Source organism: Hydra vulgaris, chromosome 12, assembly GCF_038396675.1.
Source record: "Hydra vulgaris chromosome 12, alternate assembly HydraT2T_AEP".
NCBI lineage: Eukaryota > Metazoa > Cnidaria > Hydrozoa > Anthoathecata > Hydridae > Hydra > Hydra vulgaris.
In genome coordinates, this window is record NC_088931.1 from 9,489,701 (window position 1) to 9,512,123 (window position 22,423).

At 27.6% G+C, this 22,423-nt stretch overlaps 1 protein-coding gene across 1 annotated transcript in view; it reads left to right on the forward strand.

Moving 5' to 3' along the window:
• The window catches only part of LOC100208636 (acid-sensing ion channel 2), a 30,206-nt gene extending 21,347 nt beyond the window's left edge, over positions 1 to 8,859 (forward strand). The window contains exons 6-8 of the mRNA XM_065811479.1: positions 1,438 to 1,660; positions 4,323 to 4,414; positions 8,309 to 8,859. Coding sequence (XP_065667551.1) covers positions 1,438 to 1,660; positions 4,323 to 4,414; positions 8,309 to 8,499 — 506 coding nt within the window. The 3' untranslated portion in view covers positions 8,500 to 8,859. The remainder of the gene's footprint in view (positions 1 to 1,437; positions 1,661 to 4,322; positions 4,415 to 8,308) is intronic.
• The last annotated feature ends 13,564 nt before the right edge of the window (positions 8,860 to 22,423 follow it).

A 22,423-nucleotide genomic window follows, 5' to 3' on the forward strand; every position in this document is an offset into this window, starting at 1 on the left:
TGAATGGAAAGACCAACACAAGTTTTGAAATCTTTTCATTGCACTAACAAGTTCTTCTGCAGCAACTCTCTTTTTCTTCTCAAACTGTTTATTAATCTCTTTGTGCTTAATTTTCATGTGAAAGAGTACATGTGGTACAAAATACAAAAATATTTCAATATCCCCCTCCCCTCACCAAAAATTCCTGGAACCGTCACTGTTGACATGTATATCTCCGCAAATCTTACAAGTTGATTTAAAGTTTACTGGGGTGTTCTTGAGAAAACGTTTCCAGATTAAATTTCTAGAGACTTCCATTTTTGATTTTAGTTTTTTTACAAAATAACTGAGTTAATCACAAATGTAACTTTTTGGAGAAAGAAACGGCAGTAAACAATCTACTAAATGAAAATTTAATTATTTAGGAAAGCAAAGTGATTTTTAATTTATTAAAACAAAAAATATACGTTTACAAAAAACAACAAATTTCGAAAAAAAAAAAATTAATATTTAAAAATGCAGCATTAATGAGAATTGTTTTCCTGAAAGAAAAAAAAATGAATAAAAAAATAACTATTATTAAAATTCGAAAAAGTTATTTTTAAATAAAAATTAAAAAATAACTTTTTAACTTAAATGAATTTAAATGAAATTTTGCAAGTATTAACGAATTTAACTGAAAGCCGAATTGTTATTTCAAGTTTGGCACCGAAGTGGAAGCCGAAGTCAACTTCGCCTTTCAGATCACTAATGATAAAAAATTTTGCCTTGGGAATTTTTTTAAAAGAAGATTTTGAAGATAAAGATTCCAAAGTACCAAAATACAAATTCGTAATTAAATTTCCAATTAATTTTTAATTAAAAAAAGAAGAATCTAATGGAATGGGGGAACCTTTTTAACTTTTATACATAATTTTTTAGTTCTGAGCGTTTAAAAACTTTAAGGTCGATTTATTTAAACAAACAAAAAAAAAGACTTTTTATAAAAAAGTTCCCTTTCAAAAAGCAAGTATTGCCTTTTCCCTATTCAAATCAAGCATTTATGTTTTCTTGAAATATGATACTTAGAATTTTGAAGCAGAAATTATGTATATTATGCTTATTTCTTTTTGTTTTGATGTTTGCGATATTTCAAGCTTTTTTAGTTTCATCTTGGTGCCATTTTACAACCGATTTTTCATACTTAAGTAGAGGGCGTTTTGTCAAGAAATAGTCTGTTTTTTCAGCACAAAAAATAACTTTGGATCCACGTCTTTCTTAGCTCTATACAACCATGTTAATCATATTTAAAATGTCAAAAAAAAAATCTTGTGGATTGACTATCATAAGAAATGCTCTTTTCAATAACATGTTAAAAGGCTTAAGTGAACCACTGCTTTTTTCAATTTATTGTTAAATGAATTGAATAGCATAAAATGTAGTATATACAATATATTATAAACATTTCTAATGTTTTAGAATCTTTTTCTGAATTCACCATGCGTAAAGAATGTCCATTGGACTGCGAAGAACGCACATACTCTTACGAATTATCAGAAGCAAGATATCTTCACAACCCTCCAATAGGTTTATCGCTCAGCCGTTTAGACAAGTTGCAGTTTAATAAAAACTTACCTTCAGAAGCTCATTTATCAAAACTAGCTAAAAGCTTAACACCAAAGGAACTTGATGCATATATTGAGTATTTATAATTTTTATTATTATTATTTTGTATTTCTAACCATTCCCAGCAGGAACAGGCTTATGTAAGATATCCTTTATACAATTACGCCAGTTGGACGCAATTTGTTATATCCCAGTATGCATAAGACGTGTTTAACACGTACAAAAACACGTATTAATCGTGTTTGAAACGTGTTAATTATTGCATTAACATAATAGTTGAAATAATTTACATTTTCTGTGCTAAATATTTATTTATAAGCTATATTGAACAATTACTACTTTTATGTATTTTATATTATTATATTGATATAGAACTATTATTAAGCAGCAATTACTTAATATTATTAGATTACAGACAATCCGTTAAAATATCTGAACTCCATACTGCAACTATCTTAAAATTGCAAAATAGCAGTTCACGATAACAATACAGTTCTTACGAAACTTTGTCACTTTTTTTTTCAAACCTTTAGTATCTCTAATATCTAAGTATGTTTACAGTGTGTGTATGTATCTAAGTATGTGTACGTATATGTGTGTGTTTATGTGTATGCGTTTGCATGTATATGTTTGTACGTATGTAAATGAGCAGAGTCATCCATAGGGGGAAGGGCGTAGGGAGTATCTAGCCCTCCTATTAAACTTAATAGTAGACATATTGAACATCAGAGTCGGCAAAGTTAGATCTATTGTTGGCAATCGGAAAACGTCAGCAAACAAGAACCTATTTTTTTTTTATAGATCTTAGTCGGGAAAAAATTTTTTTTTTGTCCCAAGTTGGTAAAAAAAAAGATTCGTATATATATATATATACATATATATATATATATATATATATATATATATATATATATATATATATATATATATATATATATATATATATATATATATATATATATATATATATTACCCGCATATATGTATATGTTACCCGCAGTACCAGGTGAAGGTACTGCGGGTAACATATACACTATATAGCTCTAGTTTATCTATAGAGCACTCAAGTATACGATATTATACATGATAATATAATAATATAATTCTATTTTATCTATCAACACCATGAATTAGATAGAATCCTCCGTTTGGTGACGGATGAACAAGTTGTTCATCCATCACCAAACGGAGGATTTTATCTAATACATGGTGTTGACTGATAACTGAGGTTTATTGATGCGTTTCTTTGTGATTCCGTTGATGTGCTTGCCATCAAAGTGTAAGGACCTACTTTCCATACGCAACTTTTCAATCATTTCTTTTTTCAGCTTGATTGCCTCTTTAATTGCTGACTTGTAAATAGCTGATTAAAATGGAATTGGGATGTCAATGCCTTCACGAGCCAATTTCTTGCATATGTTAGCAGCTTTGCTTGTTGATACTCTTGTGTAGGTTACCAAGTTGATTGCAATTTTTCTTTTATGATGTTTTCTGCTTGGTGTAGTAGTCTCATCTTCTTCTTCGTCATCGTTTTCATATTCACTGTCGTCAGCCTCAGAGTCAGAATCACTAAACCAGGATAGTAAGATGATGAGTTGGATGACCTATTAGAAAGTTTTTGTCTTTTAGAGAGATGGATTGTTTCTTTACTGGCTGCTTAGCCTGTAGAGTATTCTACTGCTCCTTTGCTTTCCACTTGGAAATGGTGCAATTGCTTGTCCTCAGAAGATAACCATATTCTATCCACTTTAGTAATATCAAAAATTTCATCAAGGGGTTCGTAGCTTCCACGTTTGACACATTCGTCATAACATTTCAGTATTTAACAAGCTTTGCTTGTATAACTTGATCAGATACATGAGGAAAATTAAGTTTATTCTTCCACAATTTGGCGACTTCTTCGGAAATTTCCGCTATTCGCTCCTTTCTTCCTTTGATTTTTGGTCCAGGGAAATGGTAGCATTCGATAATTTGCTTTTGGAGAAGCATTTTGTACTTTTCTTCCAGTGAATATTCTTTCAAATAGACCATTCTTCTTCTTTTATGAGTCTTCGAATTTTACCAGATTTTTGCTCCACATATCTTTGTACTTCTAAATGCTACTATCGCTAGGCTTGTACGTCGCCATGTGTTGCTTCTGGAATAACTATAAAATTAGATAAGCAGCTATATATACAGTCTAAATTGTTCTAGAATATTCTAAATTGTTCCAGAATGCTCTAAATTGTTTTAGAATATTCTAAATTGTTCTAGAAAATTCTTAATTGTTCCAGAATGTTCTAAATTGTTCCAGAATGTTCTAAATTCGTCTAAAATATTCTGGAACTTTCCGAATTGTTTTAAAGTTCTTAACACTTCTAGTCTATACAAGTTTTAAATGATTTTCAGCAAAGTCACACGTATTAGTAGCAGCGGTAACAAGACTAAATAATTGACTACATGACTAAATAAGACTAAATAACGATTCGTAATTGCGGGTGACCTTTTTTTACAATGTTATATATATATATATTATATATATATATATATATATATATATATATATATATATATATATATATATATATATATATATATATATATATATATATGTATATACATATATATATATACATATATATATGTATATATATATATATATATATATATATATATATATATATATATATATATATATATATATATATATATAATAAATCTTACATTTTGAAAAGACATTTTAATAACTTAATTTTTAGGAACAACATTATAAGTGTCATACTCTTTTTTGGTGACACTCGAATAGATTATAATGAACAAGAAGCTACAAATGATTTTTTTCAATTTCTCGGTACGTTATACTTTTTTGTTTGTATATTTACATATATGATAAAATTACTGATATTTTGGTCAAAATATGAAATATTTCCCCATTCCTACCGTGCTATGAAGCAGATATTAAAGATGATAGATCCATTCTCACCTTGTCACGAAATATGAAGTCAATATAATTATAAAAATGTTTAAATTTTAACTACGTTTTGTATAACGTATGTAATATCATAAGTAAAATAAAGCTTTATTTTGATGAAAAGATCTTTTTCGAGTTTTCTGTGTTCTTTAAATAATGATGTTATGCAATATCTGTGGGTTTTTATATATATTTTGTGAAAATTATTACATACTTGTTATGATTAAAGAACAACAATATTATAGTATTGTCATTTTTCATAGCTTCAGTCAACCAATTTTTCTGCCAATACAATAACAATTAAAAACATAATTATGTATTTTTTTTTTATAAATGGTCAAGTTTAAAATTATTGAAACTTGGAGTTTAAATAATTTACTTTAACCATTTATTAGAGTAAATCAAAAATTAGAGTTCAATAAAAAAGATGGTAAATGGGAAAAGGGGAATGGGATGTTCGTCAAAAATTGCCCATAGCCCATTTTTTAGTTACTAGATATTTTTTTTTTTACAGATCACATTTTTACAATTAAAAAATAAAAATATGTTCTAACTATTTACATTAACATTTTTTAGTATATTTTACAATAGTTTAAACCAAAGTGTAGGTTGTCATTCTTTTACTTTTTTGTTTAAAAGTACTAATTTGAAACAATTCAGTTTCAAAGCAACTTTATTATTTTTTGCTCTACCTCTTTTGCAACGATATCTTCCAAACATGTTTTATGATCTTCCAAACATGTTTTATGATCATTCAAACATGTTTTAACGATCTTCCAAACATGTTTTATGATCTTCCAAACATGTTTTATGATCTTCCAAACATGTTTTATGATCTTCCAAACATGTTTTATGATCTTCCAAATATGTTTTATGATCTTCCAAACATGTTTTATGATCTTCCAAACATGTTTTATGATCTTCCAAACATGTTTTATGATCTTCCAAACATGTTTTATGATCTTCCAAACATGTTTTATGATCTTCCAAACATGTTTTATGATCTTCCAAACATGTTTTATGATCTTCCAAACATGTTTTAACGATCTTTCAAACATGTTTTATGATCTTCCAAACATGTTTTAACGATCTTCCAAACATGTTTTATGAAACAATAATTGTTTCCATATATATATATTTTAATAAACACAAAATTTATTTGGCTTTCAACAAAAATTAAATTAAATACATATATGTAACATTGATTTTTAAACCATGTCCTTTGTTTTGCCCAGTGTTATCTACTGTTCATATTGAGTTTAGAATTCTTTACCTGGAAAATCCTTCAACATTAGAGTTCACCTTTTAACCTCTTTTTGCAGGGTTCTTACTAAACCTAGAAAACCCTGAAAAATTCCTATTTTCAAGTTTTTCTAATGTCATGGAAAGAATAGTTAGAAAATATTTTTTAGAAATCAGATAGCCACTCATTTTAAAATTAGATTTTTTTTGTTGATGATATCCATCATTGAGCTTATTTTTTTAAATTCTTTTGGAGTCAATAAATAATCTATAAATTATTCATTTAATAATCTATAATTAATAACCAATGTCTTATCTATTATTTATTTTATAATTTTTTGTTGTGTTTTTAAAATTAGAATAATTAAAATACAGAAAAAAATATTAATGAAGAATAGCTAAACAAAGATCGTAAAAGGAAAGATAATACCAAAGTTTATTGAAAAAACTGCAAACTTTTCCATAAAGTGACTGAACTTTCAATTATGGGAATTAACTGAACTTTCAAGCATGAACTATTATCAAATTATATCCAATTAAATCAATTATATCCAATTAAATCAATTATACCAATTAAATGAGTTATATCCAATTAAATCAATTAAATCCAATTAAATCAATTATATCCAATTAAATCAATTATATCCAATTAAATCAATTATATCCAATTAAATCAATTATATCCAATTAAATCAATTATATCCAATTAAATCAACTATATCCAATTAAATCAATTATATCCAATTAAATCAATTATATCCAATTAAATCAATTATATCCAATTAAATCTAAGTGCTAAAAAGTTATGAAAAAAGAAGAAAGTTGTAATAAGTTTACACTTATGGATCCATTCATAGAACCTGAAGAATCCTGCTAATATTTAGACCACTTATCCTTTTATTAAAATGATTCAACAAATCATAACTGGTGCTAGCGTTTGGATCTTATAAAGAAGTGACTTTATTAGTATCTCTGAAAGCTCTGTATTCCTTTTTTTGTTTTGCACAACCAGACGTGTTGAAGACTAAAATGTAGGAAAAAGGTTAATCAGTATTTTTTTATCGATTATAAAAATGATTAGTTATTGAGATACTCTGGTTTCTATAGCTACCTGGCATGTTTAAACAATTTTTGAAACTCTATCAAAGACACTACAAAGTTGCACATGAAAGCGATCATTTGCAGTTGGTTAAGAGAATTCTTATAATATTCATTAAACATGAAGCTATCGAGTCTTGTTCCAAACTTACCGAATTTGATCTAAATGATAAGGAAAATCACTTGAAATTCAATTAATACCGTTTTTATTTTAATTAACTTTGATATAAAAGTTTCAATTATTTTTGGCTTAATTAAATAACTGAATTGAATTACTGAATTAGCTGAGAATTAGCATAGAAAAATAAAAAATAACTCAAAAGTTGCTTTGCACATGACCTTTCTAAATTAACATTGCAACTTTTATTTTTTATAATTTTTTGTTTTTGTTTTTAGATTTTTGTTGATTTCAGCATATTCGTAATCTCAGTCAAGATGTGATTTATAATCTCCAGTCGGCCATGTTGCAACTATAGTTATGTTGCAGTCATTTTGCAACTATAGATATTTTTGCAGTCATGTTGCAACTATAGTTATGTTGCAGTCATATTGCAACTATATATTTTTTGCAGCTATGTTGCAACTATAGTTAGAGCTTCTGGTTCATAATTCTGAGTTAATGAATTGTTTTAGTTTGTAATGTGTTTGTTGATATTTATAAAAAAAATTGTTCTTGAAATCAAATATTTTGTTCTCAAAATATTTTTAAATTTTGAAAATTTTGGTTACATTGTTTCTTGAGTGGTCACTCTGTTTCTTGGGTGTTCTCCCGGTTTTAAATTCTGTTTAAGCAGCTGCTGTTTAAACCTCAACAACTAAAGTTGTTGTGGTTTCAACAACTTTGTTAAGGTTTCAACAACTGAAGTTATTGAGGTTTCTAATTAAAGGCTTTAGATTTAGGTTTTTCTGACTATCAATGCTTATTCAGGGATTATCTTTTTCCGGATATTTCCAGAATTCCGGATGTTTTTTTCAACTTTTAGTTTCTCCGGATATCTAAAATATTTTCCACACATACAGGTTTAGGTATATACTTTTGTAATATATTTGTTTTTAAAGCTTTTTCAGTCATAACTCATAAAAAAATATGAAAAGTTTGAAAAAAAATCAGATAAACTCAGCTAAAAGCAAAATTAAAAGGAAAATAAGTAGAAACGTATTCCGGATTTTTTACGGACATTTTAACCAAACAGTTTTCCGGATTTTTAAAATATGACCTGGATGATCTATGGTTATTGCATGTTGAAAGATAATTGTTTTAATACAAATTTATTTTTGCGTGTGTATTTTAGTTAATTTTAACGCATATAAAAAAACATTTAACTCATAAAAAAACATATAACACATAAAAATCAAATAACACATTTAAAAAATATATATATATAACATTACAACTTTAGTTAAATGTATAAATATTATTGTTATAAATTTTAGGTAACATGGGTGGAGAGTTTGGATTGATGTTGGGTGCTAGTTTGCTAACTTTTGTGGAATTTATTGATTTATTTATTGTGTTGCTCTATCATCAAATGTTAAGACTCTACAACCTTCGGAAAATTCCAGATATTTTTGCAAGCAAAAGAAATCGCAATAAAGAAAAAACTAAGAAATGCGAAAATGTCTGAAATATTACAGCTAAGCCAAATAACATATGATTGATAATAGAAATCTCAAGAATGATTCATCGACATCAGTTCTACACATTTTGAATCAAATTTGTATATATTTGTGTTGCTCTATCATCAAATGTTGAGACTATATGATCTTCGGAAAACTCCAGATATTTTTGCAAACAAAATAAATAGCAATAAAGAAAAAACTAAGAAATACGATAATGTTTGAAATGTTACTGCGAAACCTAATATCTTATGATTGATAATAGAAATATCTTGAAAGTGTTTCACCAACATTAATTCTATTCATTTTGAATCAAATTTGTATATCTTTATATACTTATTTAAATAGAAAAGAAAATAAAGAAACGATTCAGTTAATCATTTTTGCGTTAAATTAAACTTTTGTTACTATTTAAGTCATATTGTTAGAATTGTTGAGCCGCATTTTGCATTAGTTGGTGTAACTTTACTTAGTGAAGTTAAGGTGCTTTACAAGAAACTTCCGTCGGTTTAAACAATAAAAAATATTTCAATAAATTATCTGATCTGCAAGTTAAACAATTAGATTGTTTGAAGGGAAAACACCAAAGCTTTGGTGCTTTCCTTTTTTAAATTTTAAAAGATTGCTTGTAGTCTACAATAATTTGCATCGGTCTTACTGTGAAGTACAAGCAGTGTTTAAAAATTAACTTAAAATGTAACGTGGTTATTAAAATTATGCATAAGTATGTTATATTACTTAATATAATATAATTGCGATATATTATGGAGGCCTAACTTTAGCTTAATTTTTAAACCTATGAAAACCTCAAAGTCTTGAATGATATTTTAAGTAAAAACGTTGCTCGGTGTTGGACGTTTAAACAAAATCTCAAGAAAAAAGAAGAAAAAGAGCTACTCAGCAAACATTCTACAGTTGAATTTCAGTAGCCTTTCCTATTTGAGCTGTAGTTTTGATTATATCCACTGTAGTTTTGATTATTGGTTACTTAGTGGACTATTAGTGGTAGTCGCTAAAAGTGGCTACCACTAATAGTCCACGGATGGAATTTACTAGTATATTAACATTTTTTTTATTAATCAATACTTGGTTTTTATGTTTGCTACTTAAATTTATCATGTGTTCCATTTTTAATATTCAGTTGTGTGGAGTCCGTACTTCAACTTTTTTCCATAAGAAGTAATAAATAAGAAGCAGTAAAAGAACAAATACATTAAATATATAATTATATAACATAAAATATACATTAAATATAATTATATAACATAAAATACATTAAATATATAATTATATAACATAAAATACATTAAATATAATTATATAACATAAAATACATTAAATATATAATTATATAACATAAAATATACATAGTGAATAATTATAAATACGTAAAAATAAGTGCATTATTAGGGTAGACGTCTTCAAGCAAGACAAAAACGTCTTCAAATTATATCCCAATCAGATAGCAGAGAAACGGAAAAAAACCAACTGAAGCAGCTCGAAGATTTATGAAGAAGAAATGATCTTCGACAAGAAAAGTTGTCAGAAAGCGAAACGAAAAATTGGCATAAAGCCAAACAAATAAAACACTTAGGAAAATAGACATAATTTAAAGGAAGTTGTAATATAACGGAAACGCACGTAAGACAAATTAAAGCAGAAAGACCAAGCTTAGTCTCTTTCAAGAACAATATTAATAAAACTGCAAAATTACAATGATTAGGTAAAAAGTTTTGAAAAGTTTGAATAAAATCTTTAAAAATAGCACTTCTCACGAAAAAACTATTTGACCAAATGTGGTACATCGGGAAAACGACATGTTTTTGGGAGTAATTACTACAAATTAGAAGTTAAAGAATTTAGCGATTGTGTAGAAATACTTTTTCTTTATACTTTTATAATGTTGCTTCTATAAGTTTTTTCATTGTTTTTGCCACTTTTCAGGGGCGTATCCTTGCAACAGGTCTCACCCTGGTTTTTAACAAATCATTCTTCTAATCATGCAGATCTTCATCTTATTTATGCACTTGTTTTGACAAAAACAAGTATGCTTTAGGTGTTTTGTGTGTTTTTACCTTAGCAGGTTGTTTGACACAGTTGATCATAGTACTTTATCAACAAAATTTGGAAATTACGGGATCAAAAAAACTAATATAGCTTGATTTAAAAGTTAATTGTCTACTAGAAAAAACTAACAATACGACAATTACTTAAGGTGTTTCTCAAAAATCTATATTTAGACAAACTTTTGTTTTTAATATATGTTAATGATTTAAGGAACGCTTCTAATATTTCAGATTTTTAATATTATAATATTTTAGATACTTATTTGCTGATGATAAACATTTATTTTATTTCCTTAGTGATATAAATACTTCGTTTAAAACGGTCAACATTGAAATACTAAAGCTAACTAAATGGTTAAACTTAAATAAACTGTATATTAACTTAACTAAAATTAAGTATACTTTTTTTTATCGCCTTCATAAAAAAGATGAAATTATTCTAACACTTCCAAAATATTTTATTGGTGATCACATCTTAAAAAGAGAATGTTCAACCAAGTTCATTGGTGTAATTTTTTATGAAAACATATCTTGGAAGGATCACATAAGCTTAAGATAGTAATTTAAAATGATAAGATTAAAAATAAAAATTTCTAAAAATATTGGTTTACTCATGCTTAAAACATATATATTTCTCATTTATTGATTCCTTTAATAATTATGCAAGCATTGCTTGGTACGGCACCAATATAACTAAGACAAAAACATTATCATCAGACGTAATCCGTTTAACATTTCATACAAACATATGCAATAAGTAATAGTAATATATATTATATATGCATATAAAAATTCCCAAATTTTTTATAAATTCAAATTTATAAAATATAAATACGCAACTAGCACTACATGGTGCGCTATAGCTACCCGTGCTTAGTTGATCCAGTAACATCTTAAACTCGGCAAATGACTTTGCTGTTTTAATGTTAATAGATTTTCCACTCCTTTAGAATTCTCTATTTTAAAAAAGTACGACGAATATGTTAGTTTTTAATAATCTCTCTTACAATCTTTTCTCTAATATTTCTTGTAAGAGGTGGTTTCCACGCAACTATGTCATGTTTCAAGTTACACATTTGTATTAGATCTTCTTGATTTCTTCTTATTTTCTAGCGTAGGCGAGAAAAAGACTTATATAACAATATAAAATAAACAAACGTAAAATCGGTGAAGAAATAAATAAAACATTATTATTAAAAAATAACAAGAAGCGCTATTTACTTAAACATATTCTCTTAAAAGCACGGAAAAATTTAATTTTTAATATTATAAAATCATGAAATAATTTTTATTATTATTGTTTTTTTTTTTAATATTAAACTTCAGATCACAAAACCAAAGTCTAACGATCAAAAAATAAAAAGAATTACAACGCAAGAATAACAAACAACAAAACCATAAATAAATTTGAAAAGTTACCAAGTGAATTTAACTGAAGCGTTCTAAAATTAATATACTTTTCATTTAATTGATAGATCAATCATAAGGATATTTTGCATTTTCAGAAATAGTTTTTTGATAGATCATTTTTTAGTAATAACTGTCAAAGTTTAGCCTTAAACTCATTTAACATTGTAAGAGTTTTAAGTCCAGTTGTGAATTTTTATTCCATGTCCTCTAATTGAAATTGAAAACTCAGTTGCCGCAAAATAACTTTTGGGTTGTATATAGGTGTAACTTGAATATCTAGTTAAGTATTTATTCTGATTAGTTTTGAATAAGAGGTTAAAAGGTTTTGGAATAATACTTTTATTAATTTTGGACATAAAAATTAGAAGATGATAAATATTTATTTGGTAGATATTTAGTATATTTAACTTATTAAATAAAGGTTGGCAGGGTATATAGCGGCTTTCATTAGATATAGGGTAAAGTAGGGTAATTTCGGCCTATTAAGCTGTTTTGTTGTTTATAGACAATGGTTGCTTTAATAACGTTAAAAAATCATGCATATCGATGCCCTGCAGATATATATGTTAAATAATAGTTAAAAAATGGTTTCAAACTTACAAAGTTTTATGTAAAATTTGTTTTACAAAATACTCAAAAATGACGAAATTAGTGACCTAGTATGGTATTTTCGGCACAATGATATGGTAAACTCAGCATACTTAAGAAAATTAAGACGTTCGTTGAAAACCCATTAATATAATTAAAATATTATAAACAGCTATAAATCTGCATTGTACAAAGTAATCGTCTCTTAAATGGAATTTGTTACACCTAATTGACATTTAATTAAGGGCGTCGCAATTGCAAAAATTAATCATTTTTGAACCACCTATTTTAGTAAATTATGAATATATCACTCAAAACAGAAACCTTATTAGAAAAATGTGCTTCCAAAGTAAAATTGTAAATGAAATGATTACTAATTTCTATGATTTCGATGATTATTTCTAAATTCTGTTTAAATAAGAATTCATGTTTATAAGCTCATAAGTAGTTCATAAAATAATATTTTACATAACTTCAATAGTTAAACATTAAAAAAAATAAAATGCAAAATTCAAAGAAAACTTTATAAAAAGACATTTATTTAAGAAAGTTAAAAACAGTTTATCAATATATGATTTTTTTTAAAGATTTAGTGTTTCATACAGTCATCACAAGTAAATACTTTTTTTAGCATAAACACCACATATAGCAGCACATGTTTTATACCACCATCTACAGCATTTATGACATTTATCCCAATTATCCTTTAAATACGGATCGACAGGATCACCATAACTGTATTGACGCATTGCACAAAGTTGTTTATTAATCGCATCTTTAGCATCAAGGTTATTCAAACATGTCTTTTGATGTGTAGGTATATATCTTTTTAATGCTTGTGAGGTTTCATCAGAGGTGGAGTGTAAATGATGAGTTTGGTGAAGCAGATTCTAAATAAAAATATTTAACTAAAGAAGGTGAATAAAATTAGACAACATGTAAATTATAAAAAAATAGTTAAAATGTTTTTTATAATTTACATTTCTTTTTCATTTTCCGGACCTTCGCTTCTAAAATTTTCGCTCTTAAAAGTTTCGCTTTAAGGACACCGAACTGAACCATTTATTTTATACATATTAGGTACGCGTAAATCCGGATTTTACAAAGCCGTTTTTCGGCTTTGTAAAATCCGGATTTACGGATTTTACAAGTTCGGGAAAAGCGAAAAAGTTTAAAGCGAATGGGATGGGTCAAGCGAGAAAAAAAATTTAATAACATTGGTAACATTACTTTTATATAAATGAGTTAATATTTAAAAAGGAAAACACAATTGACTATTTATATTAAAATTGCTAATTTTCAAAGGTGACAAAGGCTAGGTATTTTTATAGAATTAGAGAAATCAATTAAAAGCATCGAACTCTCCATGGGGCTTTGATTAATTTAAATATTAGCATCATTCAGGAGAGGAATAATTATTAATAAAGACTGGATTTTTTTCTTTGAATTGTGTCATCTTAAAGGTGTTACAATTGAAGTGAGTTAATTTCAGAAATAAAATCATGAAGTTTATACTTTATGGAAGATACAGTAAGGCGAAATTGAATTGTTTAGAATTTTGCTCCAAAACAAAGTGTAAAAGTTGAGATACCAATGATAAGAGGTGAAGTTTTTAGTATCTCCTCACAAAAAATTTAGTTAGTTAGAAGTGGTTCTCTTTTATGCGCCATCATATCGGCCAGTTATATTTACTGGTGAATTATCTGCAAGATAAAGTGAATTTTTTAATATTTGTGTTGAAAATAATGTTGTTATCAGACATACACTTTAGTAAAATGAATAATAGCTCAAAGCCTGTGTCAAAAATGACTTTTATATGTTGTATTTACAAAGTCTGATTTTTGACTTATAATCTATAAGTCAAAAATCACAATATGAGTCTCTATAATATAGAGACTTATATTGTGACCGTTATGTATGGCGTTATCTTTGTTGCTACACTTGAAATATGTTGCTGTACCTTTTAGATATTTTGGTTGGCTACTATTTTTTTATTATGTTGTTTTGATTTGATTTGTTCCTTAAACAGAAAGCTGCACAGTGTCTTTTTTTCCCACGTGTTCAATTTCAGCAATATTTTTGTGTCAAAATTATTTATAATTCATTTTACAGGAGGTAGTGTAAGATTATTTATTTTTGACTACTTTCTTATTTTGCATTGTGATTGTTTTTATTTTTTAGAACACTTCAAGGATATGATTTAATTAATAACTGGGTGGATTCTTCTTGGTTGATGCCTAAAAGATTTTTTGAAGGCAGTTCTGCATTATGCGTTTTATCGTCGTATAAAAGCATGTCAAAAATCCAAAAATTATTCTACATAAAGTTTTTTGGATTGTTTGCATGTAAAATTAAAATTCAGTCATTAATTGTGAAAAAGATTCTGCTTAAAGGAAAAAGCTTATAAAATGTGTTTGGCTAATTAGTTTAACAAGTTTCAATTGTGATGATTGACTGGTGAAAAACTTATTTACTTTTTATGCTGTAACTAAATGATTTGTTATTGTTAATAGTTATGTTATGAATTGTTTGTGACCTAAGTAAAAAAAGTTTTTATTTCTTCATTTGCATTACTTAGCATAAATATTTAATTATTTTTTCTACAGATTGGTTGGTAATAGCCTTTATTATCTTATTTGTTTGATGTTCAGTATACTGTTTTATGTTTTTGACCTAGATAAAATAATTTTTAAAACATCAGTTACTGCAGGCTATAGATGAATCTAATTTTAGTTTACTTCTTTGGAAACTTTAAATCATTTACTTAGTTTATTGCATTGCTAATTTATTTTATTACTAAAAAAAGAATTTTTTTACAAAAAAATAGTGTAAAATGCATACTAAAAGGCTAACATTAGAAATGTTTTTTTTTTAACATCTTTATATTTCCAACAAGGCTGCAAGCAACTACAGAAAAGATGAAAATTATAGAGCAAGATAACGAATAACAGAAAAAATAATAGATTGTGAATTATATGAATCAGGAAAACAAGATAAAGCAAGTGAAAAAAAAAGTTTAGCAAAAAAACTAGACGAATAAGAATTTTGGGAGCACTTAGGAACAGTCATAGTAAAACAATTAGACTTTATTGAATGATGAGTAACACAAGAATGAATTTTAGTAGATGGCACAAGAGACGCTAGCTCTTTAGAGCAGTGTCCATAGTAGTATTTATAAAAAATAGAAAGAGAAGCAACATTGCGATAATGTTATAATGGTTGGAAGTTGGCTGCAAGAGCAGTTCCTTGTTTACTACAAGAGCAGGTCAAGGTGCAAAAACAGTTCATTTTTGCACCTTGTCTAAAAGAGAAAGGGCATCACTAGAAAATCTGCCCAACACACCTATCCAAAAATGGTCCCAACCTCAATTTTGAGGACCAAAAAAACGACCTATTGGACATTAATCTGCAAGGTCTCGTGTATCACCAGATGTAAAAGTTAAAATCTAATCTCTATTGCCTAAGGAAAAAAACACATTTAAAGTTTTATAGCTCTTTGCGCAACTGATTGTACTTGGAGCTCCGTTGTATCTATTTTGTTTTTTTTTCACTTTTGGGTTATGGAGTTTTTAAAAAATATCAAAAACTCTTTACATATATGTGTTGGCTATAACCTGACAAAAAATCAGCTCTTTAACACTTGTGGTTTGTGTACAGGGACCTAAAGTATAGAGTATAGCACTAAAACCTCTTCAAAAAGAGACAACGGATGCTTAACGTTTTTATTATAATCTTATTATTGACTATGGAAGTTTCAAAATTTAATAGAATGAAGCCTTGGCATGTATCTTATAGGCAAAAAAAAATAGGAGCAAGATATCTTTTATCTGTGAAAAGAAATAGCTCTTAAAGTAGAAACCTCGCTTTTGAAAAAGCGGCCAAAATGTAGAAGTTTTTTGTGGTTTTTATGTCTTTTAAAGATTCAAAGTTACATTAAATAACTAATCTAGTAACAATATGAGGTGACTAGTGGATATGGGATTCTATGGTTGTTAGACATCACATCTGTGTGTACTTTGTCTGCAAAAAGAGTGCTTTTTTTGACCTTGTTTGTACAAAAGTAGGAGCAAAAAACACATAGAGAAATTTTTTTCTAGTTGTTCTGAATTTAAAACGCATAAAAACCTCTTTTTGTTTTAGTAGTTAAACCCACAGGTTTGCTTTGTTGTTTTTTCTAAACATTATTGAACAAAAATTGGATATAATAACAACTATTTTCATATTGTAAAAATTATGTTTGAATTGTAAATTCAAAATTAGTTGGTAATTTATAAAATAATTTCAGTGTTAATGTTAGAATCAAGTTTTTTTTATATAAATCAAAAATGCATTTCCTTGTTGTGCTTTTTTTTGTTTTGAAGTATCTCCTAGACCTCCTATCTTTTATTGCTCTGACCAAGTTTGTTTCTACTATTTAAAAATCAAAAGCCACAACTTCAAAGTAATTACTTTTAAGTAATTACAAAAGCCGCAACTTCAAAGTAATTAAAACCTAAACAACTAAAAAGATTTTTTATCAACACAAGCTTGTACTGAAATTATTTTTCAAAGATCAGTTTTTTAACCATTACCATTTTTAACCATTTTTTAACCATTTTAAACTCATTATGATTGTCGGCAATCTGTATGGTTTTTTTGTTTTTCAAAATGTGACAGACATATCAATTGGATATGTCTGTCACATTTTGAAAAACAAATTCTGTCACAATTCATCAAGGAAAAGATACTATATATTTTTTCTGGAAATTCTATTGACTTTAAGGATGATAGAGTTCCATTGGGCATATGCAATTCCTGCAAAGCGATGGTACAAAAGCATGGCAAGGGTGATAGAAACTTGCCTCTTCCCAAGCCTCATGACTATAACAAAGTGAATATTAGACCAAAGACCAGAAGATTGGATTCTTGTAATTGTTTAACTTGCCAAGTTGGCAAACTAAAAGGACATTCTACAAAGCTCACTTTTTTAACCAATCAAGATTTGAAAGAAACATAAAGTAGCTTTGATAAACTATGCTCAAACTGTCTCAGTGTAGTCAAAAGAGGAATAACACATGTCTGTTCACAAACCACCAAGTATGAAAACTTAAAGAAAATGATAGCAACTGATTCAAGAACTTTTCAAGAAAAATTTGCGTCCTCTGTAATAACTCAAAAGGTATCCTCTCCACAGGGCACAATTAGAGAAAGTGGTAAAGCATTAACTATTACTCCAGGTACCTCCAGAGCTCAGTGCATATCAAGAACTTCTCTAACTACTTTAGACATGGTTCAAGTTCAAATCAATACTGGTCTTTCAAATAAAAAGATGCAAGAACTGGCTGTAACATTAAACAAGACTACAAATTCAAAAATTGTTGAAACAAAGTTTATGGAAAATTTTACAATGGCTGGTCGAAAAGTTGAAGGTTTATTCAAAGTTTCTAAAATCTCACTTACAAAGCCATCAACAAAAACTGAAGATTTTATAACTCAATTCTCAGTGTTAGAGCAATCACTTCATCGCCTTTCATCAAACTAGATATTGATGGTGGAGGATCTTTTCTAAAGTTCAGCTTGAGTGTTATCTCCAATGTTGGATGTCGAAATGTCACAAAAACTTCAGCCTCAAATGACAAAAGCTTACTGACCGTAAAACATGGGAAAGAAACAAGTGCCAAGCGTCAGCTACTTGTTGCTGTTGCTGAAAATATTTCAGAAAGTTCTGAAAATGTCAAAAAAATTTGATGATGAAATTGATGTGCCTTTCATTATTGCATGTGACATGAAGTTAGCCAATATCATTTGTGGCATTCAGTCTCACTCAAGCAAACACCCTTGCTGTTGATGTGATGTTAAATCTGATGACCTCAAAGAACAAGGAACTCCAAGAAACTTCAGATCCATTAAGATGCAATACAAAGCATTCATTGAGAAAGGGAATGGAAAAATGTGCGCAAAAGGTTTTCATAATGTTGTTTATAATCCATTGTTTGACCAAGAAGATGTCAAACAAGTTATTGAGTTAATGGAACTTCATCTTCTCCTTGGAATTGTAAATTATCTTTACAAATCAATGCTAAAGACATATCTTGCCCTTAGGCCATAGCCTAAGGGCAAAGATTGGCCATTACTTCTCAAATTGAAATTGCAACCTTATCATGGTGGAGAGTTTGTTGGAAATGATTGTCATAAGCTTTTGAAGAACATAGATGTTTTGCAAAGAATTGTTGAAAGCGAAAAAGCAGAACACATGCTTGGTTTTGTAAAAACATTCCAACATTTTAAGAGTGTTGTTAGCTCCTGTTTTGGAAGGACATTAAATACTGCATATGTTCAACATATCAAAGACTTTAAGAACTCATATCTTCAACTCTCAGTTTCAGTCACTCCAAAAGCCCAAAGCAGTGTTCTACCATGTTCCTGAATTTATTGCTCTAAAGGGTTCGGCATTGGGCATTTTTAGTAAGCAATCAACAGAAATCTTGCATTCAATCTTCAGTGTTAAATGGGCAAGGTACAAAAGAAACCCTGATCACCCTAGTTATGAAAGCCAGTTACTGAATTGTGTTATTGACTATAACAGCAAGCATATTTGAATTGGATTATTTAAATAAACCTTTTTTTTTTAAACAGTTAAACAATGATTTCTAGAATTTCATTCTAGAAATACTTGAGACAAAATTTGTTGATAAGAAATATTCTTGTCTGAAATTTAATATTAAAAACTATATTTATTAGGATTATAAAAAATTTTTCAAAAGTATATAGCTTATTTTGCAAGTACTAAATAAAAAAATATTAACAGCAATTTGAAGAAAAAGTAATAAATATCACAACAACACCATAAAGTAATTTTTTTTAAAGGAAATCATTTCATGTCTGTGTGTATGTGTTTTTTCAATGGGAGATTAAGATTATATGAGATTTTCTTCTTTTTTTTATGCGTTTTAAATTCAGAACAACTAGAAAAAAATTTCTCTATGTGTTTTTTGCTCCTACTTTTGTACAAACAAGGTCAAAAAAAGCACTCTTTTTGCAGACAAAGTACACACAGATGTGATGTCTAACAACCATAGAATCCCATATCCACTAGTCACCTCATATTGTTACTAGATTAGTTATTTAATGTAACTTTGAATCTTTAAAAGACATAAAAACCACAAAAAACTTCTACATTTTGGCCGCTTTTTCAAAAGCGAGGTTTCTACTTTAAGAGCTATTTCTTTTCACAGATAAAAGATATCTTGCTCCTATTTTTTTTGCCTAAAAGATTCATGCCAAGGCTTCATTCTATTAAATTTTGAAACTTCCATAGTCAATAATAAGATTATAATAAAAACGTTAAGCATCCGTTGTCTCTTTTTGAAGAGGTTTTAGTGCTATACTCTATACTTTAGGTCCCTCTACACAAACCACAAGTGTTAAAGAGCTGATTTTTTGTCAGGTTATAGCCAACACATATATGTAAAGAGTTTTTGATATTTTTTAAAAACTCCATAACCCAAAAGTGAAAAAAACAAACAAAATAGATACAACGGAGCTCCAAGTGCAATCAGTAGCGCAAAGAGCTATAAAACTTTAAATGTGTTTTTTTCCTTAGGCTATAGAGATTAGATTTTAATTTTTACATCTGGTGATACAAGAGACCTTGCAGATTAATGTCTAATAAGTCGTTTTTTTGGTCCTCAAAATTGAGGTTGGGACCATTTTAGATAGGTGTGCCAAGATATGGCGAAAGTGTTCCATACAAGGATGGATTTAAGATTTATAGAGATAAGATATTTATAGATACTTATAGAGATGTTTTCATTGATGTATGCTTATAAATTTAAAAACATATCATAAGTTGACAATATATTCAAAGGCTGAATTTCAGCACAATTGTTATAAGCAAAAGGTCTTTGCACACTACCAATTTGGCATTTATACTTCAAGGGTTGTTTATTGTAAACACTTTTTTTTTCTTTCTATGTTCTATTAATTTTTTTGTATAAAGCTAACTTAAAAAAAGGTTCATAAGTTTAGAAACTTTAATACAATATAATAAGTTTTGACACAAGTTTTGACTGTTCTGAACAAGTATAATTTATTAAACATCATATGAATTAAAATATCAACTAGTTTTTTAACCTCTTATTCTTTACATAAAAATTGGCTTAAATGTAGAAATAAACACAGACCAATAATGACAGTGCTTTAGCTCATTCACCTAATTAAAAGACTCAAAAAACCATATTGCATATTCAAAGCGCATTATTACTGAGTGCAAAGAATCTCAAAATTAAACGCAAAATAAAGCAGATTTACTTAAGAACATTAAAATCTATCAACATATACCCAAAAACTACCCTTAAAAAAAACATAGAACTTCAAAAACATACATCTACAATATTTTTGTAAGAAATCAGTAAAGAACAATACAGCGGAGAAAATAGAATTAGCCTCACCTTTACTTTTTATTTTAATTTAACAAAAATGAAAGTGAAACAATTATTAAGTCTACTTTATTTCTCATTATCTTATACTACAACTACTTTGTTTATAAATTAGTATGTTTAATTAATTACAAATGGAAAAAAAATTAAAAATATTCAATTTGTGGAGAAAATAGAATTAGCCTCATTTATGTTATATACAAGAAAATACAGAAAATATTTGATGAATTGCTTACCATTTTTATAAACCTTTTTAGAAAGCATTCCCCATAGATTTTCAATTAGGTTAAGATCTGGACTACATGCGGACCATTCCATTGTGTGAATATTTTTTTCTCTAAATCAAGCTTTTGTAAATTTTGAATTATGGATAGCAGCATTATCTTGCTGAAAAGTAAAATTTTCATCCATCAATTCCTCACCATGTTCAAGCAAACTTATTTCTAATAAGTCAATGTAGTCCTGTAAATTGATACTTGTTGAAATCCATGCCAGTGGGAGTTTTCCAGCAAAGAAAAAAAACAAATTTTAAATGCAGTCATGTGCTGAGCAGCAGCACGACATACAATAACTTGTTTAGTATGACTATCAATTTTACATTTGCCACCACTTTCCTTATAAGCTCCATAATTTTAATGCAAATCTTGAAGCAATTATTTACCACTTTTGGAGATCTTTTAATTTTCTTTGCAATTTTTCAATCATATAAGCCTGTATCTTTGTATGCTTTAATTACTGCTAGTTCTTCATTCGTTTTACGCTTACCATGTTCCATTTCAAATTATGGTATTAAAAACCAAATATTAAAACTTTATGAGCACTGGTTTCAGTCTTTGTTTAATTTACAAATAATAATAAAAAAATAAGTCACAAATGTGTATTACCAGATCAAAATATACAAGTATGCTGAAAATAATTATTAATGAGTCTAATTCTATTTGTTACCGCAAATATCAAGTATTATACACTTTATGGCTTTATCAAATGTACTGCAATTTAATTATGCTATATTATAATCTAAAAAGTTGTTGTTTGTAACAATATTTATATGTGTGTGGATACAAAAGATGCACCGCACAAACTTGCTTACAGATTTACAAAACATTGGATCAGTACATGGTGAAGCTAATTCTATTTTCTCCACTGTATGTAACCCAACCAATCCGCAAATATATCAAATAGCAAGATAAAATATTAACTTTAGGACTAAAATAGTCAGTGCATACATTAGTTTAAAAATAATTTTATAAAGAGAACATTATTTCTTATAACAAATCATAAGCATAAGCATAAGTGATCAACTTGATAAACATAAATTGATAAAAGTTTGTCTTAATTTACATAAATAGGAATATTTGTAGATATTAATAATATTAAATAAATAAAAAAATGATTAAATAAATAAATAAATTAAATTAAATAAATAAATAAATTAATAATTAAAATAATGA